Source organism: Brassica rapa, chromosome A08, assembly GCF_000309985.2.
Source record: "Brassica rapa cultivar Chiifu-401-42 chromosome A08, CAAS_Brap_v3.01, whole genome shotgun sequence".
Classification (NCBI taxonomy): Eukaryota; Viridiplantae; Streptophyta; class Magnoliopsida; order Brassicales; family Brassicaceae; genus Brassica; species Brassica rapa.
This window is the reverse complement of record NC_024802.2, coordinates 19,815,862-19,842,821: the sequence shown is the minus strand read 5'-3', so window position 1 is coordinate 19,842,821 and position 26,960 is coordinate 19,815,862. Positions and strand designations below refer to the sequence as shown.

Here is a 26,960-nt window from a genome sequence, read left to right as displayed (position 1 = left end):
ATGTCATATTAAACTACCATCAGTTATCTATTAATAGAATAACAATACAAAATTAAATGATTATTAGTCTAATCAATACACGACTCTGCTTATAATAGGTGATATTACACTTTTGGACCTATTCAAAACATCCCTTATATATTGATTGAGGATCTTTTAGATAGTTATAACTTAAATTTTGTAAAAATTAAAAAGAATCCCATCCTACGTAGCATCATGTGGGCTGACCAGTGGGACAACAGCGGCACCGCCGTCGTCAGAAGCGGTGGAGGTGGCACTGCCTCGAACTCATACACCGCTAAGTACAAGGAGAAATTTGGACATGGACTAGATAAGACAAAAGCTGTGGCTTTTTCGGGTTTTAAAAAGCTTAAGACTGGCTCTGCAGTTGGTTTTCGTTGGGTCAAGGACAAGTATAACAAAACCACTAACAAATATTGAACATTAAACATTTTCATTCTCCTTGTATATTTTGAAACTATTCATTCACTTGGCTTTTTTATGTACATGTTTTTTAATTTGATTTTTTTTGTTCTTGTAAATTTGAAGTGCTCACCTTCTAATTCCTTTTATAATCAAACATATATTATAGTAATTATTACAAACAACAACGTGTTACAACTTTTTAAATGTTTTTCTACTAATATATAAAGGATATACTATATAATAAACCACTTAGTGTTTGAATCATTTTCAATCATATTTATGGTTTGGAGAATTTTTGAGAAACACCTTGAAATTATCATAAAATCAAGTGTGTTTTTTGTTCTAAATATACCATTAATATTAGTAAAAAGGTGTCTTTGTTAGTTCTATCAAAATTGTAGAATAACGAATTTAAAACCCTAGTTTATGTGTAAAGGAAGCATGGTTAACATAATTTAGGTGATGGAGGCAAAACCTTAGCTAACAATTTCAGTTGATGTTCCTCATCTTACGACAAGACTCATCTAAAAAATGAATGAGCTTTGCCCTTAAGTTCACTTAACCAAAATATTTTTTTATGAGCATCATGGTTGACAAAAGCCGAAGAACAGTGGATGCATTCCATTATATTAAGCGAAATCGAATCAAGTGCATAGTTTTACGGGAAGAAAAAAAGCGAAAATATGAAAACATGTAACAGTGTTTTATTTTTGTCAACATACTTTATGAAAATTGAATAACCTAATTTTCAATATCTTCAATGATGCTCACGAGGCAACTCGAAACGACACAATGGACAAATGTGATTGGTCTCGAACCAGTGTCCGATACATGCATCATCAAATTCATGTCCACAGGGTAACTCGACAACATTGACTCCACTCTTAAACTCTTCCAAACAAATAGTGCAACTGTCAATGGCAAGAGAGTCACATTTGTTGTATATTTTCTTGGTTAAGGACTTGATGGCGAGCTTGCTTGCTGCCCTGATTGGAATATTACTATTGGTCGCCTCATCATCATCATCATCATCATCCTCAAATTCATCAACTGAAGGAGGAAGAGGAGGAGGAGAACGCCAAACACGAAAAGTAAACCACAGAGACACAGCACAATCTCTGCTATAATCACTTGAGGAAATCACTTCAATGAAACAATGATAGGCTTCTTGGGTCAACAAAAGCAAATTATCTTCTTGAGGGAAAGCAGCTTCCATGAATAGCTCATCTAGTTCTTGTATTTTGTTGGCAAGTCCTTGCCGTTCGATGACGTCCTCCGCCGACAACGTAAACGAGAATGTTGTTTCAGAATCTTCCATGTCCTCGTGCCATGTGACCATGGTTGCGCATGCTTTGAATGTGCCAGCATCCGAGGCTGAAGGGTTACGGTCGATCTCATGCCTGAAATACAAGTCGCCTCTGGATCTCATAATGAAAAACGATATCTATAGTTTCTTAGGGTTTTTGCTTTGTTCTGTTTGATTGCAGTGATGAATTGTAGAGTTTAATACGGGCGGGGTATTTATAGGGGTACAATACCAATTTCTTAGTCTAGGAGGATCTTTGAAACCTAATTTATTTAGGTTTTGTTGTTACTTTCCTTTTTGTTGATATAATTTCCGTTTAATTTTGACTATATAAGTTTTTTTTCCAACTACTTTGCTTTTCTCATAACTTCTCAAACCTTTTAGAAAGTCAATTTTCCTTTTATGATCATCGACACTATTAAAACATGACTGCTATTTTGAAAATGCTCTTACTTTGTATGTTATATTACTTTTTGTATCATTGTAATTTAGTTATTCATCTAAAAATTCTTCAAATTCTGTCATATGCGATATATTCTCATAAATCTTATATCCTCCCAATCTTTTGTTTTAATCCTCCAAAATATATTCTCGCTATATTATATACAATTGATATTATGGTTCAATATAAAAGTGAAAACAAATAAGAACTGTTTTGTTTTCGACCGATTTCGTTTGTTTTAGTTAATCTTCTTGCATGAAATTTCACAATTTTACAACGCTCTTATAATTTACTCCAAAATTAAAATATTGCATCTCTCTTATAATTCAGTTAATGTGGATTACTTTAAAAAATCCGCATTTATATCATATATTTTTGTCCGTAATTAAGCATATAATAATCAATATGGATTACTCAAGATATTCTCGCATTTATATTTGCTGATAGTTAACCATATTTTTTTTTGCTAAAAATGTAAATATCATTTCGAAAAATGAACAAGAGGTTTTACAGACTGTTGTTAACAAATTGTAGAACCTAGGATAATTGATTCCACGGCAAAAAAAGATAAAAACATGGAAACAAACGATAATCAGTAATTCTCCAAACTTCAACTTGTAAGCATCCACCTAGAGAATTAGCGATAAAGACTGTATTCCCGGAGAAGAGGTTCGACCAAGGCTAACACATACAAGAACACTAGGAGGGTGCTAACCGATTGCGAACACATAGGAAGCTGATTCAAATGGCAGCAAAAACGAAGGACCAAGATGGGACTAACGCCAAGACAACACAAGCTAACGGGGCTTAATAGCAGGAGCTCACTCGCAAAGAAGAGCCGCATCTCCACTTCAGAATAACGATCACCTGAGCTTAATAGCAGGAACTCACAAGAAGAAGGAGTCGCATCTCCACTCGGAACCAGAAACGATCACCCGAGCTTAATAGCAGGAACTCACAAACAAAGAGGAGTCGCATCTCCTCTCAGAACCAGAAACAAGGAAGCTTAATAGCAGGAGCCCACAAATAAAGGAAAGCCGCATCTCCACACACCGAAGCCTTACTACATCCTCCTACAGCTCAACAAACTAAACAGCAAACCACAACCAAGAAACCCGCAGATGCCGCAACAATAGTAACGAGACCACCAGGCTTACACAACATCTCCACAGACCGACACAAAGTCAGCAAGGAAGCGACTACTCTCAAAAAGCTATACAAAAGCGGGTTGAAGTCACAGCCGCACCACTGATAAGAAAACTCCGGGACCTACAATGGAAGAGAAAGAGAGTAACCTGACGATCAAAATCGCCACTGGGATGGCAACACTCAACAACGCCGCCACCGGTGAAGTGAAGGTCTCCTCATGACCGTAGAAACCCAAACTCAACCGCACGTTACGCCTCTGAGAACCAGAGAAACGAATCATCTTCCAACCGCCGAGACCGTGCCTGCAAAGTACCAGGTCAGAGGCACGGAACCGAGGCCAGTAGACCCAAAGTAAACCTGAAGAGAAGCCTCGAAAATCTCAATCAGGTCTTCCTACACGAAGAAACCGAGAACTGAAGAAATCCAAAGGCAGAGGAAGGTCTTCGACTAGCCGACGCTAGAGCCATAGACGACTCCACGTGCCTTTACCAGCCAGAGAACCCCCCACGCGCCGTCGACAGAGACACACCAGCCAACACACGAAACCAAGGTAGCCACTGAGACGCGCCACCGGAGAATAGACCCCGACACCCACCTTGGGTGGAGTCAAGAGAAGCTCCATAGCCAAGACGCCAAGGCGAGGATACCGCAAACGAACCACCACCCCACTCCGACTACAAACCCGAGGAACAGATCCGAGAAGAGGAAGCTCCTTAGCTCACGTGCTGCCACTTCTGGAAAAGACGACCGAACAAGCAGATCTAGATCTACAAAACCGCCGAACCAATCTTTCCCCACCCTAAGAGCCGACTCAACCTCCTTCACCTGCCTCACCTCCTCGCCGTGCCTCCAGGAACCTGCAACTGCCGTACCTCAGATCTGGCCGGATCTAGGGCTTGGAAGAGCGAACCCCACAAGAACAAGCATATCGGAAGGTAGCTAGGAGATGGAAGAGAAGCAAAAAAGAAAAATAGGAAAGGAGAAGGGCGACTCCGGTAGCGGCGAACCACCGGAGTCGGTGACGGAGATTTAAATAAGTTTCGATCAGAGAACGTTTTTTGGAGAGCTTTTTGATTTTTTTTTTAGACTTTTTTCTTTAAAACATTAGTTAACCATATTATAATGCTCCTTCCTCTAGTTTTCTCTTCTCTCCATCTTATCATTCTCCCTTCAGCTCAGTGGTATGTTTGTGAGATGATGAAGGTTATTCCGAAAGTGGAACCTTGAATAGCATAACGAAGCAGCTTCCGAGACTATGCCTTAGAAGGAATCTCCATGTAACTTTCTTTGGGAGAGCAAGACTAAGTTCTCAGGTATCTGATCAACTACATGAGAGAGATGTATTAAGATAGTATAAAATGCCATACACAGTCAATGTGTATCTGATCAAGATCACAAAGTTCTCAGGTATCTGATCATCTACATGAGAGAAATGGCATACACAGTCAATGTGTAGTACACCAAAACCTCGCCAGAATCTGGAGGAAGTAGTTGAGTCCTTACAAGATAATAAAACCAGAAACACAGTCTTTGTATTGACCACAAAACAAAAAGGCATGAACAAAAAAACTTAGTTGTGGAATATTAACAGACAATGCTAGCTAAGGCCTTGGCTCTATGTATTTCAAATAAAAGGAGAAAAAATGTCAGATTCTGACTTCATTCGTTTTGAAGATGGAAAGTCCTTGACAGAGGAATAATCATGACTTGATGATGGTGATGTATCAACATCTTCTCCAAGCTTTCTCTTGTTAGAATGGCTCAAGGTTCTGTGGTCTTCTGCTTCATTTCTCATTATAAGTTGTTTTATTCGCTTTACATCTGCAAGCTTCACCGGTTTTAAAAGGAAATCCTCTGCTCCTTCCTTCAAACATCTGAAAAAATAGAGAAGATAAGTCACTTAGTTTATATCACAGGGTAGATAAAATATGATCTACTTTGTATTGTTACACATTTACAGAATCACTTACTGTTCTATACGAGTTAAGATGTTCTCAGATGACATGATCACTACAGGTATTTCTCTGAATGTAGAAGATTCCTGCACATTATCAATATATACTTGTATCAACATTGGAGAACATTTATTCAAGTTTTTTTTCTCATACGTGAAAAATCAAAATCTATTACTAATTAATTAATTATTACCTTAATCTTCTTGAGAAGATCATATCCTGTTAGTCCTGGCATTGAGTAATCAGTCACTATCAAATTCACCTTCAAATCCTGTAATAAGAAAGATCACACATAACTATTAATAAATAACTTCAACAACAACAAAATATCAGACCTAACAAACTAATTACTAAATAGTCTTTTTATTTTATTTATTTTTTCAGACAAGAAGCAAGAGCAAAAGTTGCATAGGGTCTCTCTTTCTTTCCTTAAGAGGATTTCTCAGTAACCAAACAGATTTGTACCTTAAGATCAGAATCTCCTGTGTTTCCATCTAAGCCAAGATACTGCAAAGCCCTAGTCCCACTCTCTACAGTCGTCACTGAAATAAAAAACAGAAACTATTAGGCAAAGAGATAAAAACAGAGAGACAGAAAATTGTTGTGGTGCCGTGTATAGTTTACCTTTGCAAGAAGAGATTCTTAGCAACCTCTCGATGACCTTACGATCCACAATACTATCGTCGACAGCTAGAACATGTAGGTCAGGCGAACTAACAGTCAGATCTCCACCGGTGGGAACCTCCATCCTCATGACCTCACCAACAGCCATTTCTCTCTAACTCAGAAAAGAATGAAGACTGGTTTTTAAAGAAAACGAGGAAGAAGAAGCTTTGGTTTAAAGAGAAAGAAAAAAACTTCAGAAATCAATGTGATGTGATGGAGGAAGAAGGGGAAAAAAGTGACATAGATATAAAAGGTGGGGTTGCAGTAGAGAGATACGGAAGATCAGATGTTGCTGGTGAGATCTTTGAAGAGGAAACAAAATCTTAAGTTGGGTCAAGTGTCAGAAAAAAAACACATGTAATAGTAAATCTTTTATGTCTTGAAGGTCAAAATCTTTGGGCACCGAATCTTTTTTAAGATTTCAAAGATCTTTGTTTGGTCTGTTTCTTTCAATCCGACAGAGACCCCTCTCTCTCTCTTGACCTGGAATTTTCCTCCTTCTTTCAGTAATTACCTCTCACAATATTATCTTCTTTTTTCATTTTATTTCTATATTAGTAAGTTGTTATTATATATTCAGTCCCCTGACCAATTAATCTAATCCATTTAAAAATAATCACTTAGAGAGGTAATCTCTTTCTTTGATAAAAAATAGAGAAGTGATCTCTGCATTCAAATATAGATATTGCATTGATGCTCTACTAAATTCCAATACACTTAGTGACAGGATAACTTTAAACTATGCTCAAGTTATAAGTATTATGTTGATATATTCTGGTAGTTTTGTTGATTCTTTATTTATTTTGATACATTATTAGTTTATTAGTACTACGTAATGTCAAGTTTCTCTGAATAAAGAAATTGTTTTCGACAAAATGGTCAATTCATTAACTGTTGTCATCGTTTTCAGTTAAGTTCCTCTATTTTAAATTGATTTTTATGTAGTAAATGCACTCTGTTTAGTGGACCATTGTGTGATTTGTGAATCTCATTTGCTTTTGGACAAAATCTTGAGATAAAATAAAAATATGGACAAATTATTGGAGTGGAAGAAGATCCTTTATGTCTCTATTTTAACATCTTCTATCCAATTACGAGAGGATAGGCAGTACAACACAAGATTTGGTTTCAAATTAATTAGAATCATGCATATATATTATGTCGTCGACATGAATTAGCAATTATATTTTCTGAATAGATAAGGTAAATAAAGTATAAACGTATATAATAGATCCTTAATTAAGTGCCTAGCATAAAAGCCCTATAAAATAGAAATTAGACTTGGACAAGACACGTTATATGATTCTTTCTGACCGATTTTCCCCATTTAATGTAGGGTCAATTAGGTAGATAACCAACATTTAGGTCATTTTGGGTGATATACTTCTAAAAACTAACATGTTAATAATAAAACATGTTAATTTTTTTGGGATAAAACTAACATGTCTCTTTACAGGTTTTTTAATCATGCAACAAAAGTAATATAGTAAAGTTCAAAATAAAGTAATGTATTTCTTTCTTGGAGAAATTTCAATTATACACTTTGTAGTGTACCACTTTTCACTTTTACCACCACTAAATGGACATTTTCAAATATACATTCTTCATTAAATGGCAAAAGACTAAATTAACCTTTCCTTATCTTCAACCATAAACGCCTCTTTTCAGATCTGTCTTCTCTCTCGTGGAGATCCACCGTCGCCGTATTCATGAGTTTCACGGTGTCCGTCTTTAACGAGATCGTCGTCTTCTTCGTCAAGCTTCTCTTTCGTCTTCCTCAAACATGTCGTTGCTGTATTTATGAGCTTCACCGTGTTTGTCTTTAACGAGTTCGTCGTCTTCTTCATCGAGCCCCGCCGTCGTCGTATTCATAATATTCAGTGTGTATGTCTTTAACGAGTTTGTGTTTTAGTATCAGTTGCTCTTTCTACGATGAATTATGAAAGTAAGACTTTTTAAATTAGCTTCTCTCTTTCTTCCAAATATGTTAATTTAGTTTTTTTTTTGGCTGATTAGTGACAGTTGTGTCTATCTTGGTTCCTTATAATTTCTGGAAAAGTTTCCAATGAAACAATCAAACAAGATTACTTTTTTGCAGTATATGATATAAAGCAATAACACATGAAAGAAGATAAAAGTGAAGAGAAAAGAAATTTAAAGGGCAAATAAGAGTTTATAAATCATTTACAAAAGTTTAGAAAACATTTTTGTAAGTTTATAAGCGATTTATAAATGTTTATAAATTATTTTTAAGAGTCTCTAAGATCTATGGTTCACTTTCTCAGATCAACCAATGGGGGTGAATCTATGATTATTGATGAATGTAAATAATTTATAAGAGTTTATAAAAGCAATTTATAAACTATTTATAAAAGTTTATAAAAATGTTATGAAAGCATATATTCAATTTATAAGGGGAATTATAAGAGTTATATAGGTTTATAAATCAACTAAAAGAGTCTATAACCATTTAGAAAGCTTTATAAAACAACTTATAATGGTTTGTATAATAGTTTATAAAGGTTTATAAAAATAATTTATAAAATTGATACACCATTATAAAATAATTTATAAGGGTATGTAAAATTATTTGTAGGAGTCTATAAACCATTTATAAAGACATATAAGATTTATAAGTCCGACAAAGGAGGTTTCTTCGTTCGTGGAGCTGAAGCGGTGGGGTCTGAAGCGGTGGAGCATTGTTCGCTGTCCGCATGTGCCTCAGAATCTGCCACGTATCATCATCTCTTTATAAAACATGCACGTGTTCTTTATTTTTATGAATTTAGTCTTGTGTATCAAAATGTTGGGCTTTAAGCCGAAAGACTTGTGCCCATAATTTCAGCCCATGAGGCTTAAATGAAAAGAATGTTGACAAAAAAAAAGATTTATAAGGGTTTATAAAAGATTTTAATGGGTTTTGAAGAGTTTGTATAGGGTTTACAAAAAAATATAAAGGTTTTATAAGACTTTATCAAAAGATTTATAAATAGTTTAGAGAGTCTTTTTAAGCTGTTTGAGAAATATCTATTCAGCCAAAAAACATATCAGAAGAATCAGGTTAGTGGTATTTTGAAGTGTTACAACTTTTTATTTCATGAAATCAAGTGTAGAGTGTATGACAAAGCGTTGTAAGTATATTAAGAAATGAAGCATTGTTAAACGATAGTTGCTTGTTACTAGTACTTAATCTGAAGGATGAATGCTTCTTGAGACATTAAGAAACATACATTCAGAAAGAAGTCGTTATAGTCTTCTTTGAGTGTGAATTCAGCTGAATCAAACCGCCAAGCAAGAGGAGTAGAAGGCATCATCATCATAGAGCCATGGCAGATTGGGGAGCACCAAGTTGATGAGCTCTTCAAACAATCAGTAGATTTGGGATATTTTATTTTGATTTACAAGAATGTATAAATTGATTCATATAGGCTTATAAATAGATTTGTAATACTTTATAAAATATCTACTGCAGTCTATAAGAGTTTATGAAGGTAATTATTTTACGAAGTCTTATAACATTTTATAGAGGCTTATAAATCTGTATATAAGGGTTTATAAAAATATTATAAGAGTTTAATAATCTTCATCGCACAATTTGTAAGAGAAAATAAATCTTTTTCAAGAGTTTATAAATCTCTTATAAGATTTTATAAATCTTTACATTTAGAAGTAAAATATTCATAAAGCTATTATAAGTTTAAAAAGTTTAAAAATTAAAATCGGTGATATAAATACATGAAGATGCTTGTTACTAATTTTCTTAAAAAAGAAACTAGAGTAAATGTAAAGTACAAATGATTTACAGCTTACAATCACTTATAAAAACACGTGTTATACATATATATTACAGAAAGACATGTGTCTTGTTTCTCTTATATGTGTCAAGAACATATATATTACATATAAAAACACGTGTCTTCTCTCTCTTTCTGCAACTCCAATCTTCTTGAAAATTGTGTTTCCCTTTGAAAACATAAAAACATAAGGCTAAATATATATATTGTTTTACGGTTTCTTTTATAAGGCCTTATAAATATAAAAATTGTAATAAATACCTCAAGCGGATTACCTTTATAAAATCACTTATAAATTTTATAAGAGCTTATAAAACCTTGTATCAACCATCTATAAAGTTTTTAAAACATATATAAATATTTATAAAGCTATTTAAAAGAGTTTATAAAACTTTTTACAAGAACTTATAAGCTATTTATAAGAGTTTTTACATTTATTTATAAGTGTTCATAAATTAATTTACAAGGTTTATAAATCTATTTTTAAGAGTTTATAAATCACCAAATTAACCAACTTTCCACCATTTCTTTGCTTATTAAAGAACGTCATTCTTTTACAGTTTCTTTTATAAGGCCTTATAAAAAGGTATAATTGAGTATTGAGATGATTCATTGAGAGATACTTGGGGTTTCTGAAATTTATAATGGTTTATAAAAATTTATAATGGGTTTACAAAACCACAATGTTAGATGAACGCCTCAGTTCTGCAGATTCACATAATGTATCCAGACCAGATATATAGCCTTCTAGGACCTTTCTCACAGCAATAGCAAAAGTCTGATTAACAAGAGTATAGCAGCTCTTGTTATTGGCTTCTTCATTTTCACCTACTTAACAAGAGAAGAAAGACCAAAGAACCAAAGCATCATATGTTTCAAAGAATCTGTCCCAAGGCGTCAGTGCTTGATAACCGATGCCACAAGCTCAGACTTTGGTGGGTTGTCCTATCAGCTGGCTCAGAATAATACATAAGAGAGCTTATGTATGCTAATAAGAGAAGACTCAACACCTTGCAGGGCATTCAACACCAACCTAACCAAGCTTAATTCCTATTAAAAAGCAACAAAATTGTCAGAGAATGTGGCCAAAAGTATAAGTAGTCTCAATATACGTCTTTCATCTAAGCACTAAAGATATTCCATTGTTTTGTAATTAATTACTAAGAATAGAAATCTAAGAACATCATATCGTAATCTTCCCAAAGATAATGATTTTGCTGTAATTCAATACAGTACACCGAGTACTAAACTCAAATAAAAAAATTGATACTTCTTTTTTCCCAAATCATTCCTTATTAGGTTTCCGATACTAGCCACTCAAGCAAAATGCAAAGCTCATGTTTCCACGCATACAAACATGAAAAGCGTAAATGGTGAACTTACAGAGACAAAAGAAGAAGATAGAGGAGAAGCACGAGTTGGAGGAGGAAATTGGCGGCTCTGAGAATGTAAGGACTCCCAATTACTTGGTGGAAAGGTAAAGCTCCTCCTATTTGAGCTTCTCCAGAAGCGAATCAACGCTCGTCGCCATCGTCATTATTTCTCAATGGAGGAGAAAGTGACAGATCGTCTTGTTCACCTGAGCTTGTAGAGTTTTTCAGCTTCGTCGGAGAATTCGTCAGCGCCGTCAAATCCGCCGGAGACCTCGCCAGCGCCGTCCGAAGAACTCGTCAGTGTCGTCGGATTTGATCACCGTCGAATTCGAAATCAATCTGGGAACTCTCAAATTTAGAATTGGGGGAGAAAGAGAGTAATTTAGGTTTAATTATTCAAGGGTATAATTGTACTTTGTCTATTAAAATTTTAATGGTAAAGTTGAAAAGTGTAAAGTTGAAAAGTGGTATTAGCAAAGTGGTATTAGTGGCAATTCCCCTTCTTTCTTTCGTTTTTTTAATTTAAATTCTTTACGTATTTTTTAGATTGGCCGTGATTAGTGAAGCCTTTCTGGACCAAATCTAGAAAGCAAAATCTTTAAAGTTGTGGAGGAGGATCCTTTATATTTATTAACATCCTCTAGCCAATCGTGAGACTTGGACAACATAAAATATAAAGATTTGGTTTCTTAGATTAAGAATCATGCAATTTCGTCGATATCTATTTGATAGGTATCCCAATACGATGGTCGATGGCCTTCACGTTTTTGTTGTAAATAAATACGATGGGCTTCACACCTAACAGCTCCGAAAGACAGTGGAATTGCTTATAGAAACGAGTCAATTAAAAGTTGAGGAAAGAAAACAGTAAAATATTTGTGATGCTTTCCACATGTTAATTATTAATTTATTTTTGTCACTTTAGGCGTAAGAACATCACTGAAAAGGTGAAAAGAAAAGAAGAAAAAACATCAATATGTTTCAAATTTTCTTACTTTAAAAAAAGTTGGCTCAGTTTCAGAATAAACTATCATTGCAATTCCATACGGAACAGATCTTACTTTCTAAAAGGTTGTTTTATTTTCTCTAGATGTTGATGTCTTATTACGCTATATTATCACTGCAGTTTTAATAGGAACAAATCTAACTTGTCAAAGCTCTCTTTTACGGTGACAGACAGAGCAAGAAAACAACAACCGAGAATCAATTTTCTATCTCAACAAGTAAGGTGAAAGAACATAACTAAATGATACAAACCATCAGTTTCCATACCATATATAGTCCATAAATAACCGAACCACAGTACAAATATTTTGATGAGTGGTTAGCACACATCACACGACGAGTCCAACAAGCCGCAAATTAAGAGCGGATGGTTGATATATATATAATATATCACTGAGCCGGAGATTTGTACAATCCCCATGCATGCATGGCTGCTTTACAAGTGTAGAGAGACACTTTATTCGTTCTCAACTAATTATCAATTCCATAGTCAAAACATACCTGACTTGTGTTTCTGACTCTCTGTAATTCACTTTAAACGGGCACACCATGCATAAACTATACAAAGACTGCAGAGGAAGCTAGAACCAAACTAGAGTGCCGAAAGTTTTTTTTTTTAATTATTTGCATCATCACTAAGCTATTGTGTTAACCATTTACCAACATATTTCACATACAAGTTTTGCAGATATATACTATCTCGTTCTTGTAGAATAAGCTCCAGAGACTACAAGATAACAGTTTACCCAGTGCACGCATCACACAAAACGAACAACCATGTGACAAATTACAGCTATAATTACTTCTAAAGTATACTTTCCGCTTCTACAAATTATATTCATACTTAAAATCAGAATTTGTGAGCATATAATTTTAGTTTTATGGATTGAGCTATCAAACGGTTACGATATAACAATCATCCACTAATGAAACACCTTATTATTTCTGTAATTGGATTGCAAATCTCAAAGGGCATGGATTAATCATATCTCCACGTTAACTATTTCAACCATTGTATTGTAATCCCACTATTTATTCAAGTTATAAAGTCTTTGATTTGTTGAGAGCATATTACCAAAATTCTATATCAGGAAAATCATCCAGCAATTTTTTAGTAATCCAGCCAAAAGTAAGTGTATGTGATACGTCAGTTGATTCCACCAACCAACCCAAGAAGCGCATAGAAAGCCCATGAGCCAACGGCTCATCACGTGAGACCCCGCACAAGCATCCACGAGACTTTACCGTTGAAGAACGTCAAAGTCTAGAATCCTATGCTTCAACCACATTTATACTACGGTGGGTCCACCATATATTGCCACGTGTACAAAAACAATTCGTTCTCGCGTATTTGTATCTTGTCGGCATACTTATATCAACCGTTAGATCTCGATCGCGCCAAAAAAGGAAAGGGGTACTTTCGTAATTGTAAACGAATTATATAAATTAAAATAATTAAAGTGAAAAAAATGCGCTGGAAAAGACAGAACTTCCCAAGTGATTTGTTTCCCTCGTTGTCTGAAGAAAGGAACATCCTCCTCTCAGATTATTTTCCCGAGAAAATTTAGGAAAGAAAGAGAGAACCAAACCCCGAGACAAAGATCTCTTCGCCGTCCTCAAGATGGCGGAGGATTTCGCAAGGGCGGTGGAAGATGGTCTCAAACTCGCGAAACGCATTTATCTCGGAAACGACCGTGCCGTCGCGGCGCCGAGGCTAGCGGCGCCGATGGAGAGAACCTCCACGGTGCATGCCTACCTTCCTTCGTCCCCCATGGTCTACGCGGTTATACCCGACCCGGGAATCGTGGATAACCCGGACCTACCTAGCTACCAGCCTCACGTGCACGGCAGGTGCGACCCACCGGCTCTGATTCCTCTCCAGATGAACGCTATCGAGCTAGACGTCGATTGTTACCTCGACACGGCTCTTGTAACCGTCACCGGAACGTGGCGTGTCCACTGCGTCATGGGAAGCAAGAGATGTGATTGTCGTATTGCTGTTCCTATGGGAGAAGAACATGGTTCGATTCTAGGTGTAGAGGTCGAGATTACTAGAAAGTCTTACGCAACGCAACTGATCGCGGCTCAAGATGGTAACGAGTTGGAGAAAACGACGCAAACTCAAAGTGGAGGGTTCTTGAAACCAAACATATTCACTCTCACTGTACCACAGGTTCTACTTAAAATGTTTTTGCCTCTTGTGTCTGTTTATTTCTCTTTTATGATGATTATATCTATTGTTTTTACAGGTTGATGGAGGTACCAACCTCTCTATCAAGATGTCTTGGTCACAGAAGCTGACGTATAAGGAAGGAGAGTTCTTCCTAGACATTCCTTTTAACTTTCCTGAGTATGTGACTCCTGCTGTAAAGAAAATCTCCAAGAGGGAGAAGATTTACTTGAGTGTTGATGCCGGAACCGGAACAGAAGTTATTAGTAAAGGATGCAGTCATCAACTTAAGGTGTGGTTTCATAGATCTTTCAAAACAAGGTCCATGATACAGTAACTTAAAACCAATTGGCGATAAATGGATTGATCCATATATTACTTAGTCCCTTCTTAATTTTTCGATGTGAGATCTTTTCTCCAACACTTTCTGATTTGGTTCTTGTATTACAGGAGAAAGTGAGGAATGCTGGGACGTTGAGGTTTTCATATGAAGCAGATGTTTTGAAATGGTCAAATACAGACTTTAGCTTTTCTTGCACGGTAATAAACTCTCTCCCTGGTGCTTTGAATCTCTGTTCTCGGCTCCTGCAAGGCTTATATTTTTATTTTCTTGTCTTAGGCCTCTTCAAGTAATATAGTTGGTGGACTTTTTCTTCAATCTGCGCCAGTTCACGATGTAGATCAGAGAGATGTATTCTCATTCTACCTTTTCCCAGGAAAGCAGCAAAAAATTAAGGTTAGGTTTTGTACTTTTTTTATTAATGATTGCTATTTGCATTACATCTTAAGTTTCTTTAACTCTACTTCAGGCATTCAAGAGGGAAGTTGTGTTTGTTGTTGATGTAAGTAAAAGCATGACTGGTAAACCTCTAGAGGATGTAAACAACGCGATATCTACAGCTCTATCTAAGCTTAGTCCTGGAGATTCCTTTAACATCATCACTTTCAGCGATGATACTTCTCTGTTTTCGACCTCGATGGAGTTGGTTACTCCAGATGCTGTTGAAAGAGGCATTGAGTGGATGAACAAGAACTTTGCTGTCTCTGATGGTACAAACATGCTCCCTCCTCTAGAGAAGGTCTTTCCCTCACTCATTTGTAGCTTTAAAAGCTTTAAAACTTTGGTGATAATAGCCAAACTTGTTTCAATATTTTCAGGCTGTGGAAATGCTTTCGAATACACGTGGCTCGGTTCCTATGATCTTCTTTGTAACAGATGGGTCTGTTGAAGATGAGAGACACATATGTAATGTAATGAAGAAACGTCTTGCTAGTGGTGGATCAGTGTCTCCACGGATACACACTTTTGGGCTAGGTAAAACTTTCCTCCAAGGCTTTGATTATCTTTTTTTATTTACCTCTTCATATGTGAACTCTTATGCAATACTTTCAGGTGTATTCTGTAATCACTACTTCCTGCAATCGCTTGCAAATCTATCTAGGGGCCAACACGAATCAGTTTATAATACAGGTAAAACTTTTGACTCAAAAAGATATACTATAATGTAATATAGTTTCTTAGACATTTTTTCCTTTTTCTGATGTATACAGATCATATCGAGGAACGGTTAGACAAATTGTTTACAAGGGCTTTATCCACTGTTCTTTTGAATATAACGATTGAGCCTCTGCAGGTTCTTGATGAAGTTGAGGTGTGCTTCTATGCTAACATTGCTTGCTTATCGTTTTTTGTTTGGAATCTGAAAGTGTTACCTGTGACTACTAATAGGTATGCCCTTCAAACATTCCTGATCTAACGTCTTCAAGTCCGTTGATGATATATGGGAGATACAGAGGAAAGTTCCCTGAGAATGTGAAAGCCAATGGTCTGCTAGGAGATTTTAGCAGCTTTTCTGTGGAGTTGACTGTACAAAGTGCAAAAGACATGCCTCTTGATAAAGTAAAAGATCATCTTCCTTCTCATTATCTTTCCTTCTATAGACATATGTGTTTTTAACATAAACTGTCATTCCCTTACGCAGGTGTTTGCAAAGAATGTGATTGACTTGCTTACTGCTGAGGCATGGTTCTCGGAAGACAAACAGCTAATAGAAAAGGTTCGTTTACTATTCAAGTTTGTCCTCTCTTCATGGTTATCTTCTTCATTCTCTTCTAAGTTTTCTTCTTCTCAGGTTACTAAACTAAGCATCCAAACCGGTGTACCATCTGAGTATACTAGAATGATCCAACTGGAGAACACAGAAGAAGCATCAAAACAAAGTGACACTGGAGGAAAGAAAAAGGTATAGTCACATCTATAAGTTAGTACAAAAATTTACAAAACTCATATGTACACCAAATATTTTCAACAGACAGCGAGCAACGGCGAGAAACAAAAGCTGATATCAAGAACAATCCCACTGCAAAAATTTAGTATAGGCTTTGGTGATATAACAGCTACAAGAGAGAATGTTCCACCAGGATATGGAGAGCAGAGAGCACCTGATGCTGCTGAGAAGTTCGTGAAGGCTGCCTCGAGCTGTTGTGTCTCATTGTGCAACAAATGTTGCTGCATGTGTTGTGTCCAATGCTGCACCAAGCTCAATGATCAATGTGTCCTTGTCTTCACACAGCTTTTCACAGCGCTTGCTTGCATCGCCTGCTTTGAATGTTGCACAAATGTTTGTTGTGCATGTGGTGGAGAAGACTAGTTATAAGAAAAGATAAAAAAGATTTTAAGAAGCTTCAAAGTAAGTTTGTACATTTACGTTACAGACACGACATGTAATTTCTGTACGGCCTGGTCATATATAAAAGATTTACTTCAGGGGAGAAAGTGTAAAGGACAGACAAATCCATGTGTTTTTTCTCAACTAGTTGATTGATTTCGATCTATTAAGCGATTTTTATACTGTAAAGAATGTGATTTTGGTGAACCAACATTCAACAAAGTCCACAAAGATGGGATCAAGTGCTAGAGAAGCGGTGACTTCGAGGGTTTATAGAAACTTGAACTCAATTTTTTTTTATTTGCTAGCATTTTGCTGGCTTCAGGGATTAGTGTTTACAGTGTCTTTAAAAACATGGGACCACTATGATCATCTTTATCTCCTTAAGCTATTCAAGGATATCAAAGATCATCTACAGAAAAGGAATTTCTTGGATACAGACACACATACATGTGCTTATTTATATGTCTCTTGCAACATGAAGGTTTGTTTTCATATTTGTCTGGATTAACATAACTTTTGTATTGTGTTGATCTTTCTTTGATCATGTATAATTTTGATTTTGTTGGATACAGATTTTTTGTTGGGTTCAAACAAAACTTAGTGGAAAGAAACATAAGTCAACAAGTCATATTCTAAAATTGTGTAGATGCGCAAGTCATATTTTTTTTTTGTCAACAAGTCGTGGATGATATAATTGATGATTTTAAAAATAAAATAAAATTACTTAATTTAAACTATAAGATTTTACTTTTTAGAAATGTCATGTTAAACAATTAATGGGGATAAATTTTAAAAGTTTATATTATCATTTATAGAAAATAAATATTTGTTAAAAAAAATAAAATCAAAACCTTAGTTTTAGTTGTTATTGTATGTCATAATGTTTTAGTCGTTAGCGTCTGTGTGTGCAGATAACACTGATAAATCCTCATAAGTCATAACTTGGAATCTCTTGTAAATCATCAGCTGATTCAGCTCTGTTTCTTGAATAAAACTTTGATTCGAAACTAAAGCTTTTCTCTATGCTGAACATGATTTGATCAATCCACAACTTGAAAAAAAAACAAAGAAAGATAGTTCAAAAGTGAAATCAAAGAGTACAGTTACAACTTCACATGGTTGGTTCATAAGTAAGGTTTTGCAGTAACAAAACAACATAGAGAGTCTCTTCTTTTAGCAGTAACACCCATCATCACTCCGGGTAAGAGAGCATTGTGATCAGCGACTCATGCTGAGGAAACAGCGATAAGAGGTGAGAGCGTTTGGCAAGCTCAAAGTCCTCAAACTGGAAACCGGGAGCGCAGGTGCATCCAACAAGAGAGAAATGGTTCTCCGAGTCTCTAGGCTCGGCTCTAAGCAGAGTCCCATCATGAGGGAAATGAAAATCCTTTGTAGGAAACGAACCAAACCAGATGTTTGGAGGGACAGTGTACTGAGGCTTCTGGTCACCTTCAATCAGGTCAGGACCAAGACACGTGAATTTCAACTTCCCATCATCGTGGATCTCCACTACCTGATCCACAAGACAAGAACAGAGGTGTTTATTAAGACAAAGAACCAAAAAACATTAAAATAAAAATCGTTCCTTTTTCTTTAAACTTACAGTGAGGGGTTCACCCAAATAGAAGTGCCAGGTTTCAGCCATGGGTATGCGATGAAGACGAGAAACGTTACCTGATGGAAGCAAAAAGTAGATACTTGTGCTCACAGCTCTGTCCACCTTGACTGTGCACAGATTCAGACACAAAACAAAAAAGGATCAAACTTTCTAGATGATCTGTAATAAAATCCAACAAGGGATTAAGAAATGAAAAAATGTTGCTGGATGAACAGTTTGTGGGTTGTTGAAATAGTAAATTCCAAAAACAAATCAATCAATACTATTTTCTAATATCATCGATTTTAGTTCAACCAAACTCGGATCTAAATGACTACATTACACAAGTAAGATTACAAATCATAATGGAACAAGAGTGAGAGAGAGTTACAGGTGGGAGGGAGATGAGAGGTGGAGAGGATAACAGAAGAGTCTCTGAACGTTTCATAGAAGAAACCACCTTCTTGATGAGACCTGAGATTGAGCTTCGCCACGATTTCTGAAGACTTCACCATCTTCCCCGATATTCACCGACAGACTCTCTCTATCTCTCAGGCTTTTGTCTAAACTCCAAAACCAAATCAGTTGTAGCTTGGCTCGAGTTCAGCTAAAATAGCTGCCATCCAAAATTGACTTTTCTAAAACTTCTCGGGGTCAAAATGGAATATTTAAAAGCTTTCTCTACAACTATCCTCAATTTTGATTAATTACAACGAAGTCCCTATAGTTTGTATTCGAACGCTAAACAACCTTCCTAAATATGTTGAACCCAAGATTACACAACTTTCTTTCCTGTTCACTCACATATCACAACATCATGCACTCAGAAAATCAATGTTCTCAATGGTTTTATTCAACAAAAAAAGTTTTATACACTTCAAGTCATACATAGTGATATAATTTATTATAGCATATCTCAATGTATATGAAGCAAATTCATTGTCTTAAGTTGTGTGTGATCTTTTCAAAAGGAAGAGCTACTACGACCACCCCTTGTGGACATGGTCTGCATAACTCCATTCATCAGTCCTTGAAACGATTTCCCAACTCCAGCTCCAATGTCTTGTGCAAAATACTTGGCCTGCCACACAATATGTCAATTTGTCTCCAGTGAGAACTTTCATTCCAAATATGTAAATAGTAACAAGCATGAAGCATAGCAAGAAAGGTTCTATTTGTATACCTCTTGTATGCTTTTCTTCAGATCAAAAGCATCTTTGACTCTGTCATCCAAGAACTCCCATGTTTCGCGATACTCTGCTCAGCATGAAATAATGATGATAACAAAACTTCAAAACTTGTGTTATTTTTCATCAACCGCATAATAGCACAATGCATTTGAGAGAGAGGAGTTTAAGAACCTGGGGAGTCATCTGTAAGCATGTAAATCTCAGTGGTTGAGTAAACTCCTCCAAGAACAGTGCGTTTCACATACCAATCCAAATCAGAGGCTCCATCTCCAACAGCGTGCCATATCTCATCAACCAACATTGCCCGTTGCTTAAAACTCGTCGGAACATTCACCGGATGCGCCTGGAGATGTATTCAAAACATCAGAATATAAGCATACAAGCTTATCACAAAACAAAAAGAACCAGCCCCAAAACTTACTTGAATGCTGAGAGCTTGAGGCCACTTTGACATGTAAGGCACCTGCATCTCTAAACGAACTCTGATGAGCTTGGAGATACGTTCACTCGGAATCAGGTTTTGCAAATCCGATCCAGAGTCTACTCTATCAACAAGCAGTTGTAGGCATTCATCCATGAAGTACTGAACAAGAGTACAAAGTTTCAAGCTTTCATGAAGTTTATAGCTTTCAAAGAGTGTTGTTGAAGACATTGAAGACAGACATATATACCTCGACAAGTGCAGCTTCTTTACTAGAGAAAGACCCAACGATGGAAGGAGACACACCAACGTCTCTCGAACCAGCCATCATCGCTTCCTCCGTCCAACCTAACCTCGCCTGCAGAAAACTCTTAAATTAGATAAATTAAAAACGGAAACTTTACGGCGTAAAAGAGACTCACCACGTGACGGAGAGACGCTGAGAGAACACGAGCTTGCTCTTCCTGAAACTCGGGTCTCGGTTTCCTACGAGGTCCTTCCCCTGCCGACGTGGGACCCGATTGGTTACTAATCGGTGATTCGGTGTGACCCATCGATGAAGTGCAGAGATTGGAAGTGTGAGAGGAAGGGATGATGGTGGAGGACGTGAGCTTGGGAGATCGGAGGAGGCGGCTGGTTGTTAAACCAGCGCCGAGAAGACGCTTCGCCGCCGTTCGGTACATCGTCGCCGTGGGTTAAGGGTATCAGTTTTTTGACACGTGGATGAGTTCGTTGCCAAGAGAAGTTAAAGGAGAGCTTCCTTTGATTCTACTATGGTGGTGAAGTATGATATGAACAAGTCAAACTGGGGGTTTATTTAATTTATAGTTACATTGTTTAATTGGTCCAAAATTTATAGTTATTTACACAAATGACGAAAACAATAAGAAAATTATACTAAACAACCCCATTTCATAATTCTGAATCAGCTTTTAAATTTTATTGCTGGTTATAGTCCATGATATGAATTAAGATAATTCATGCAATTTTGTATGGTTTCGCCAATCACGGTATATATAATTAATCCTTCAAAACACTTATCCTTCACATCGAACCGTACACGTGTCATGTAACACTGGCTTCACAAATTCTTCTGGATAACAAAGCCCATAACATGCGAGTCCATATACACTCACAGCAACAAGGAGTCACAAGAACATTTACAAAGATGGCTTTAGCCATTGCTTCTGCTCTCACTTCCACCACACTCGCTTTATCCACAAGCAGAGTGGAAAACGGACGAGGAGCTTTCTCATCACGTGTCGATGGAAGAACAAGTCAGCGTTTGGTGGTGGTTCGTGCCGGTAAAGAAGTTTCTAGTGTCTGTGAACCACTTCCTCCGGACCGTCCTATGTGGTTCCCCGGTACTTCTCCACCTGAGTGGCTCGATGGCAGTCTTCCTGGTGATTTCGGTTTCGATCCTCTTGGTCTAGGTATGTAAACATAAAAACTCAGTTCGGTTTACTAAAACTAACCGAAATTTAACTAAACCGGTTTCGTTATATAGGGTCTGACCCGGAGACCCTCAGATGGTTTGCACAAGCTGAGCTCATACATAGCCGGTGGGCCATGCTAGCAGTAACCGGTATCTTGATACCAGAATGTCTAGAACGGTTAGGCTTCATCGAGAATTACTCATGGTACGACGCAGGGTCACGCGAGTATTTCGCGGATTCCACTACCTTATTCGTCGTCCAGTTAGTGTTAATGGGCTGGGCCGAAGGTAGACGTTGGGCTGATTTTATAAAACCGGGTTCGGTTGACATAGAGCCTCAGTATCCGCACAAGGTGAATCCTAAACCGGATGTTGGTTACCCGGGAGGTTTATGGTTCGATCCGATGATGTGGGGGAGAGGTTCTCCTGATCCGGTCATGGTTATGAGGACTAAAGAGATTAAAAACGGACGGTTAGCGATGCTTGCTTTCGTTGGGTTTTGTTTCCAAGCTAACTACAGTGCTAGTCAAGATCCAATTGAGAATCTCATGGCTCATCTCGCTGATCCTGGTCACTGCAACGTCTTTTCAGTAAGTTTAATATGTCAATGATGTATTGATGATTTTGTGTATTGACCGACTTTCATTGGTACTTGTAACTTGTTTTGCAGGCATTTACATCACAATGATCACGTTGATTGAGATTAGTTTGCGGCGAATATAATTTTCTTATGGCTGTATAAGCAACCAAATGATGTTATAACTTTGGTGTATAGCATCAGTTACGTTATTGTTATGAATTTAATTATTTGTATATTGTTGTTTTATAAAGAGACAAAATTCAAAAATTGTTAGTTAAGTCATTGAACTTCTGAGAAATGAAGATATAGTACATGTTTTGTTTTTGAACAACAAACACTTCAATCAGATGAAGAGAAGTCTAGTAAAAGATAGAGTGATTACACAATGCTGCTTTTGCCAGAGAATCAGCAGTGATATCAAACTCTTGAGAGATTAACGAAAAGAAGAGAACACAGAAAGATATTTGATATCTATAAAAATTCCACCGGAGAGGTTTTCGAATTGATAGCTTGAGTCTGAGCGAATCCAGATTCATGAAATTCATTGGTGGATGATGTGGAACTCTTCTAGATGAGCTATCAATAATTTTGAATGCAATGTACCAAAAAAACTAAATTTATATCCAATTTAAACTATAAAAACATGTTAACAAATCCTTATGTATTTGAATACGATCATATACAAAAAAATAGAAATCTCAAAAATTGATTTAAATTTCTGAATTAGTTTGTAGAATAAATACTCGAAACTTAAATAAGTATCTATGATACTCAAATATTTAGTTTCACATAATTTTTATCCAACCGTAAAATATTTGAATCTAAAATGAGTTTAAATCTGAAATGAATCCAATATAAATATTATAAAGAATTATAAAGTTTATATGAATTTAAAGTATGTCTTTTTATTTATTACTTAAAGCATGTATATGAAATCTGAATTATAGGAGATTTGACATCAAAAAAAAAAAAAAACTGAAAACTTTGACTCAAACCCGAATAACCTGGCAGAATGTGAACTTTGACAAACTTAAGGAGTTAATTTGAAATGTCAAACAGATTTAATTCCCACTGAAATTGAACCAAAACAAACCGGTTTAGTTTCTAGCCCATCGAATCACACACCAAACTCACCAGCTTCGGATACAGACTACTCAACAATCGAAAGATTCCTCCCCGAGATCCTCTTTACGTTATATCGCCTCACCAGTCACCACAAACCTCCTCCGATGTGAATCACACAAACAAACAAACAAACAAACAAACGATGGTGGAGACTCTCCTTCCCTCTCGCTTCCAATCCCACCTCCAAAAGCTCGACCCCAAGCGCCGCCTCCTCGCTTCCACCATCGCCTCCCACAAGACTCTCCTCTTCGCCTTCCTCTGGATCGCCGCCTTCGCCTCCGTCTTCCTCTGGCAGCGATCTTCCTACATCGGCGGCTACGTCGTCGGCCCCGTCGCCGGAGGGAGGTTCACGGTCTTCGGCAAGGCTAAACCGTTGCGGCCGGTGCCGAGGTTGAGACCTGCGGTGTTCGATTTGAAGGAGTTCGGAGGTGTCGGCGACGGGGTTACGGTTAATACGGAGGCGTTTGAGAGAGCGGTGGTGGAGATCTCGAAGCTTGGCGGCGGTGGTGGAGGACAGTTGAATGTGCCGCCTGGACGGTGGCTTACGGCGCCGTTTAATCTCACTAGTCGTATGACTCTGTTTCTGGCTGAGGATTGTGAGATTCTTGGAGTTGAGGTTTGTGGAATTGATTTGGTTTTGTTGATTGATTGGTGATTGAGCTCTGTTTAGGTCAGTATTGAGCACTCAGCTAAGACTAAGCGTAATAGCATGAGATCTCTAGGTTGCAGTGAGTATATGGACTGTGTTTGATTGGTGATTGAGCTCTATTGAGGTCAATATTGAGCTCTCAGCTACGACTAAGCTTATAGCATGAGATGTCTAGAGTATATGGAGTTATGGACTGTGTTTGATTGGTTCTGTTGAATGGAGATTGTTAGGTAACGAATCAAGTGGATAACAAGTGCTATTTTTGGTATGCAAATGAGTTTAATGTGAGGTTTAAAGTACTAGAAGTTAATCCAAGTTGGAGTCTTGGAGATGTTTTTGATAGATTCTAGAGTGTGTAATGAGAAGGCTGAGACTAATGGGGCTTGAAGCTGGCTGTGTTTGTTGGATTCTGTTGAAAGGATTCTTTAGTGTAGTTTTATTAACCAAAGGCTTCTCAATGAGACAGTGAGAATGCTGGGACTAATTGTGCTTGAGGCTTTAGTTTTTCTAGACTTTTACGTGGTTTTTTTGTGTGATTATTATTTACTGAATGTGTCACTTTTTTATTATCAGGACGAGAAGTTTTGGACTTTAATGCCACCGTTACCTTCGTATGGTTACGGTAGAGAGCGTCCTGGACCTCGTTATGGAAGCTTAATCCATGGTCAAAACCTCAAAGACGTTGTTATAACTGGTTTGTGATTCTCTTTTTTGGACTTGGTGTGTGTGGAATTATGATAATGGGGACAGTGGTTGATGAATGTAAACGTGCAGGTCATAACGGGACGATAAATGGACAAGGGCAATCTTGGTGGAAGAAGCATCAAAGAAGGCTTCTCAACAATACAAGGGGACCTTTAGTTCAAATTATGTGGTCGAGTGACATAGTTATCGCTAACGTAACGCTGCGTGACTCGCCGTTTTGGACTCTTCATCCGTATGACTGCAAAAACGTGACGATAAGGAATGTCACCATCTTGGCTCCTGTCACCGGAGCACCAAACACAGATGGGATTGATCCAGGTATGTTCATTCACCTCTTAGTGTCTCTTCTTCGGTTAAATTTAAACCCTTTTGAACCGTTTTTCTTCCCGTGAACAGATTCCTGTGAGGATATGGTGATTGAGGATTGTTACATTAGCACCGGGGATGATGCCATCGCGATTAAGAGTGGTTGGGATCAGTTTGGGATTGCTTATGGACGACCTTCTACTAACATTCTTATCCGTAATCTCATCGTCCGCTCTGTTATCAGGTAGAGAGTTTCCTCTGTTCTCACGTTTCACTTCATTTTCTTATACCAATAAGGAAAGCTCTATGCATGTTTTGGTGATTGTTACTTGAACATTGATTACTCGTGATAATAAGTTTGTCTGTTGATAGCTTGATCTTATGTTTCGACAGTGCTGGTGTATCAATCGGAAGTGAAATGTCCGGTGGAATATCAAACGTGACGATCGAGAATCTCCTCATCTGGAACTCACGCCGCGGAGTCAGAATCAAGACAGCTCAAGGACGAGGCGGGTACATCAAAAACATAACATACAAGAACGTAACACTAGACAACGTACGAGTTGGAATCGTGATCAAAACGGACTACAACGAGCATGCAGACGATAACTACGACAGGAAAGCGTATCCGACACTCTCTGGATTCAGTTTTTCAGGAATACACGGACAAGGAGTGCGAGTCCCGGTCCGAATCCATGGGAGCGAGCAGATTCCTGTGAGGAATGTGACGTTTCGGGACATGTCAGTTGGATTAACATACAAGAAGAAACATATATTTCAGTGTTCGTTCGTGAAAGGACGAGTCATTGGCTCGATTTTCCCTCGGCCATGTGAGAACTTTGATGTTTACGACGAGGAAGGTCGTCTTGTTAAGCCTGCGACTGAGTCCACTGTGCCGGATATTGATTACGACATTTGAGTGTTTTTTTTAATTCACGGTCATTTGTGTACATAAACGTAAATTTTGGGACCAATGTGAAAATTATTTGTTTCTCTTCATCGCTTTTCACTGTTATAGATTATTTGTAATTTTAATACATTTATAAATGGGCAATTGTCAATAATAACACATTTTGAAGTTTATGTCTCAAAAATAGTACTAGAAGGAGAAAGTCACAAAAATGACATTCATTAAAGGGTAAAATATCCTTAATACCCTTGGTTTAAAATTAAATAACAAACAAAAATAAATAAATAAAATAAAATAAAAATAAAAAAAAATGAAAAAAAAGAATTTTTTTTATAGTTTCAGATTATATGTTTTCAGATTCGAAATTTTTATAATTTTTTTTTTAATTTGTTTTTTCGAAAATTTTTTTTATTTTTTTTTCAAATTTTGTTTTTATAATTTAAAAATACTTTTTGAAACTGTTTTTAAAATTTTTATTTTTTTATTTTAGTATTTATTTTTAAAAAAATTTTAAACCCTAATTCCAAAACCCCACCCCTTAACTCTAAATTCTAAGGTTTGGATTAATTAACCCAAGGGGTATAAGTGTATATTTACCTCTTTGATGAAACCTATTTTTGTGACTTTGAACCTTGAGTGCTACTTTGGAAACAAAAACTTGGTTTGGTGCTATTCTAGTCTTTTTCTCTTTATAAATCTATGAAATAATCTTTGTTTAATGTCACGAGAAGCATGTTCCACCACTAAAGTTAATTAGCTCAGTTCCAAACAGTAGTAGTATATTTATATTCTGCAAACCACCACCGACCCAAATAATGGCCAACACGCATGTGGCGCCTCATCAACTGTATTCTTGTTTGCTATATTATGATATTTTCTACCTTTTACATCTTTATAATTTTCATTGAAAGTTTAACAAACGCATGCCATATGCGTTACTTTATTGTACATGTAACAAAACGAAACTGCAGAACCATTGTTTGATAATTTCTAGAAATTTCATGTGCGTATTGTTTTAAAAAAGAAAATTTATTGGAGGCATCATTGTAAGTTACATCAGTATTGTTTTAAATTATACAACGTG

The 26,960-nt window shown here is 36.8% G+C and overlaps 7 protein-coding genes and 1 long non-coding RNA gene across 8 annotated transcripts; 3 read left to right on the top strand and 5 right to left on the bottom strand.

Moving 5' to 3' along the window:
• Positions 1 to 1,112: 1,112 nt before the first annotated feature.
• LOC108869396 lies at positions 1,113 to 3,076 on the bottom strand. The gene has a single exon (XM_018653727.2). It carries the CDS (start codon positions 1,853 to 1,855, stop codon positions 1,184 to 1,186), a length of 672 nt encoding a protein of 223 aa, XP_018509243.1. The 5' UTR covers positions 1,856 to 3,076; the 3' UTR covers positions 1,113 to 1,183.
• Positions 3,070 to 22,500, top strand: LOC103835863 (photosystem I chlorophyll a/b-binding protein 6, chloroplastic). The gene is made up of 4 exons (XM_009112049.3): positions 3,070 to 3,076; positions 21,312 to 21,599; positions 21,674 to 22,191; positions 22,272 to 22,500. Exons 2-4 carry the CDS (start codon positions 21,335 to 21,337, stop codon positions 22,287 to 22,289), a joined length of 801 nt encoding a protein of 266 aa, XP_009110297.2. The 5' UTR covers positions 3,070 to 3,076; positions 21,312 to 21,334; the 3' UTR covers positions 22,290 to 22,500.
• LOC103835869 (two-component response regulator ARR7) lies at positions 4,690 to 6,313 on the bottom strand. The gene is made up of 5 exons (XM_009112054.2): positions 5,903 to 6,313; positions 5,744 to 5,820; positions 5,472 to 5,549; positions 5,294 to 5,364; positions 4,690 to 5,197 (listed from the first exon to the last, which is right to left on the bottom strand). The coding sequence occupies exons 1-5, from the start codon at positions 6,048 to 6,050 to the stop codon at positions 4,948 to 4,950; spliced, it is 624 nt and encodes a 207-aa protein (XP_009110302.1). The 5' UTR covers positions 6,051 to 6,313; the 3' UTR covers positions 4,690 to 4,947.
• On the top strand, positions 12,496 to 17,144 carry LOC103835866. The gene is made up of 12 exons (XM_009112053.3): positions 12,496 to 14,289; positions 14,366 to 14,578; positions 14,737 to 14,826; positions 14,906 to 15,022; positions 15,096 to 15,365; positions 15,445 to 15,601; positions 15,680 to 15,757; positions 15,838 to 15,938; positions 16,016 to 16,186; positions 16,269 to 16,343; positions 16,419 to 16,529; positions 16,599 to 17,144. The coding sequence occupies exons 1-12, from the start codon at positions 13,738 to 13,740 to the stop codon at positions 16,935 to 16,937; spliced, it is 2,274 nt and encodes a 757-aa protein (XP_009110301.1). The 5' UTR covers positions 12,496 to 13,737; the 3' UTR covers positions 16,938 to 17,144.
• Positions 17,946 to 19,204, bottom strand: LOC103835865. The gene is made up of 3 exons (XM_009112051.3): positions 18,947 to 19,204; positions 18,562 to 18,683; positions 17,946 to 18,471 (listed from the first exon to the last, which is right to left on the bottom strand). The coding sequence occupies exons 1-3, from the start codon at positions 19,068 to 19,070 to the stop codon at positions 18,151 to 18,153; spliced, it is 567 nt and encodes a 188-aa protein (XP_009110299.1). The 5' UTR covers positions 19,071 to 19,204; the 3' UTR covers positions 17,946 to 18,150.
• Positions 19,387 to 20,959, bottom strand: LOC103835864 (ubiquinone biosynthesis protein COQ9, mitochondrial). The gene is made up of 6 exons (XM_009112050.3): positions 20,589 to 20,959; positions 20,417 to 20,524; positions 20,167 to 20,328; positions 19,917 to 20,088; positions 19,739 to 19,812; positions 19,387 to 19,636 (listed from the first exon to the last, which is right to left on the bottom strand). The coding sequence occupies exons 1-6, from the start codon at positions 20,847 to 20,849 to the stop codon at positions 19,520 to 19,522; spliced, it is 894 nt and encodes a 297-aa protein (XP_009110298.2). The 5' UTR covers positions 20,850 to 20,959; the 3' UTR covers positions 19,387 to 19,519.
• On the bottom strand, positions 22,272 to 23,056 carry LOC117127305. Its single transcript, XR_004450241.1, has 2 exons — positions 22,865 to 23,056; positions 22,272 to 22,792 (listed from the first exon to the last, which is right to left on the bottom strand). It is a non-coding gene; the product is annotated as an uncharacterized LOC117127305 (long non-coding RNA).
• A 137-nt stretch (positions 23,057 to 23,193) lies between these two features.
• LOC103835862 (probable polygalacturonase) lies at positions 23,194 to 26,595 on the top strand. Its single transcript, XM_018653996.2, has 6 exons — positions 23,194 to 23,922; positions 24,529 to 24,649; positions 24,730 to 24,978; positions 25,057 to 25,210; positions 25,360 to 26,012; positions 26,572 to 26,595. Exons 1-5 carry the CDS (start codon positions 23,449 to 23,451, stop codon positions 25,883 to 25,885), a joined length of 1,524 nt encoding a protein of 507 aa, XP_018509512.1. The 5' UTR covers positions 23,194 to 23,448; the 3' UTR covers positions 25,886 to 26,012; positions 26,572 to 26,595.
• The last annotated feature ends 365 nt before the right edge of the window (positions 26,596 to 26,960 follow it).

Coding starts and splice junctions, on each gene's coding strand:
- LOC108869396 (XM_018653727.2), bottom strand. CDS start 1,855: ATGAGATCCAGAGGCGACTTGTATTTCAGGCATGAGATCGACCGTAAC.
- LOC103835869 (XM_009112054.2), bottom strand. CDS start 6,050: ATGGCTGTTGGTGAGGTCATGAGGATGGAGGTTCCCACCGGTGGAGAT. Junction 5,821..5,902: donor AAGAATCTCTTCTTGCAAAG/GTAAACTATACA, acceptor TTTTTATTTCAG/TGACGACTGTAGAGAGTGGG. Junction 5,198..5,293: donor ATCTTAACTCGTATAGAACA/GTAAGTGATTCT, acceptor CTATTTTTTCAG/ATGTTTGAAGGAAGGAGCAG.
- LOC103835866 (XM_009112053.3), top strand. CDS start 13,738: ATGGCGGAGGATTTCGCAAGGGCGGTGGAAGATGGTCTCAAACTCGCG. Junction 15,939..16,015: donor AGGTTCTTGATGAAGTTGAG/GTGTGCTTCTAT, acceptor GACTACTAATAG/GTATGCCCTTCAAACATTCC. Junction 16,530..16,598: donor ACACTGGAGGAAAGAAAAAG/GTATAGTCACAT, acceptor TATTTTCAACAG/ACAGCGAGCAACGGCGAGAA.
- LOC103835865 (XM_009112051.3), bottom strand. CDS start 19,070: ATGGTGAAGTCTTCAGAAATCGTGGCGAAGCTCAATCTCAGGTCTCAT. Junction 18,684..18,946: donor CTCTCATCTCCCTCCCACCT/GTAACTCTCTCT, acceptor ATCTGTGCACAG/TCAAGGTGGACAGAGCTGTG. Junction 18,472..18,561: donor ATTTGGGTGAACCCCTCACT/GTAAGTTTAAAG, acceptor CTTGTGGATCAG/GTAGTGGAGATCCACGATGA.
- LOC103835864 (XM_009112050.3), bottom strand. CDS start 20,849: ATGTACCGAACGGCGGCGAAGCGTCTTCTCGGCGCTGGTTTAACAACC. Junction 20,525..20,588: donor CAGCGTCTCTCCGTCACGTG/GTGAGTCTCTTT, acceptor AGTTTTCTGCAG/GCGAGGTTAGGTTGGACGGA. Junction 19,637..19,738: donor TGAAGAAAAGCATACAAGAG/GTATACAAATAG, acceptor ATTGTGTGGCAG/GCCAAGTATTTTGCACAAGA.
- LOC103835863 (XM_009112049.3), top strand. CDS start 21,335: ATGGCTTTAGCCATTGCTTCTGCTCTCACTTCCACCACACTCGCTTTA. Junction 21,600..21,673: donor TTTCGATCCTCTTGGTCTAG/GTATGTAAACAT, acceptor TTCGTTATATAG/GGTCTGACCCGGAGACCCTC.
- LOC103835862 (XM_018653996.2), top strand. CDS start 23,449: ATGGTGGAGACTCTCCTTCCCTCTCGCTTCCAATCCCACCTCCAAAAG. Junction 23,923..24,528: donor GTGAGATTCTTGGAGTTGAG/GTTTGTGGAATT, acceptor TTTTATTATCAG/GACGAGAAGTTTTGGACTTT. Junction 24,979..25,056: donor CACAGATGGGATTGATCCAG/GTATGTTCATTC, acceptor TCCCGTGAACAG/ATTCCTGTGAGGATATGGTG.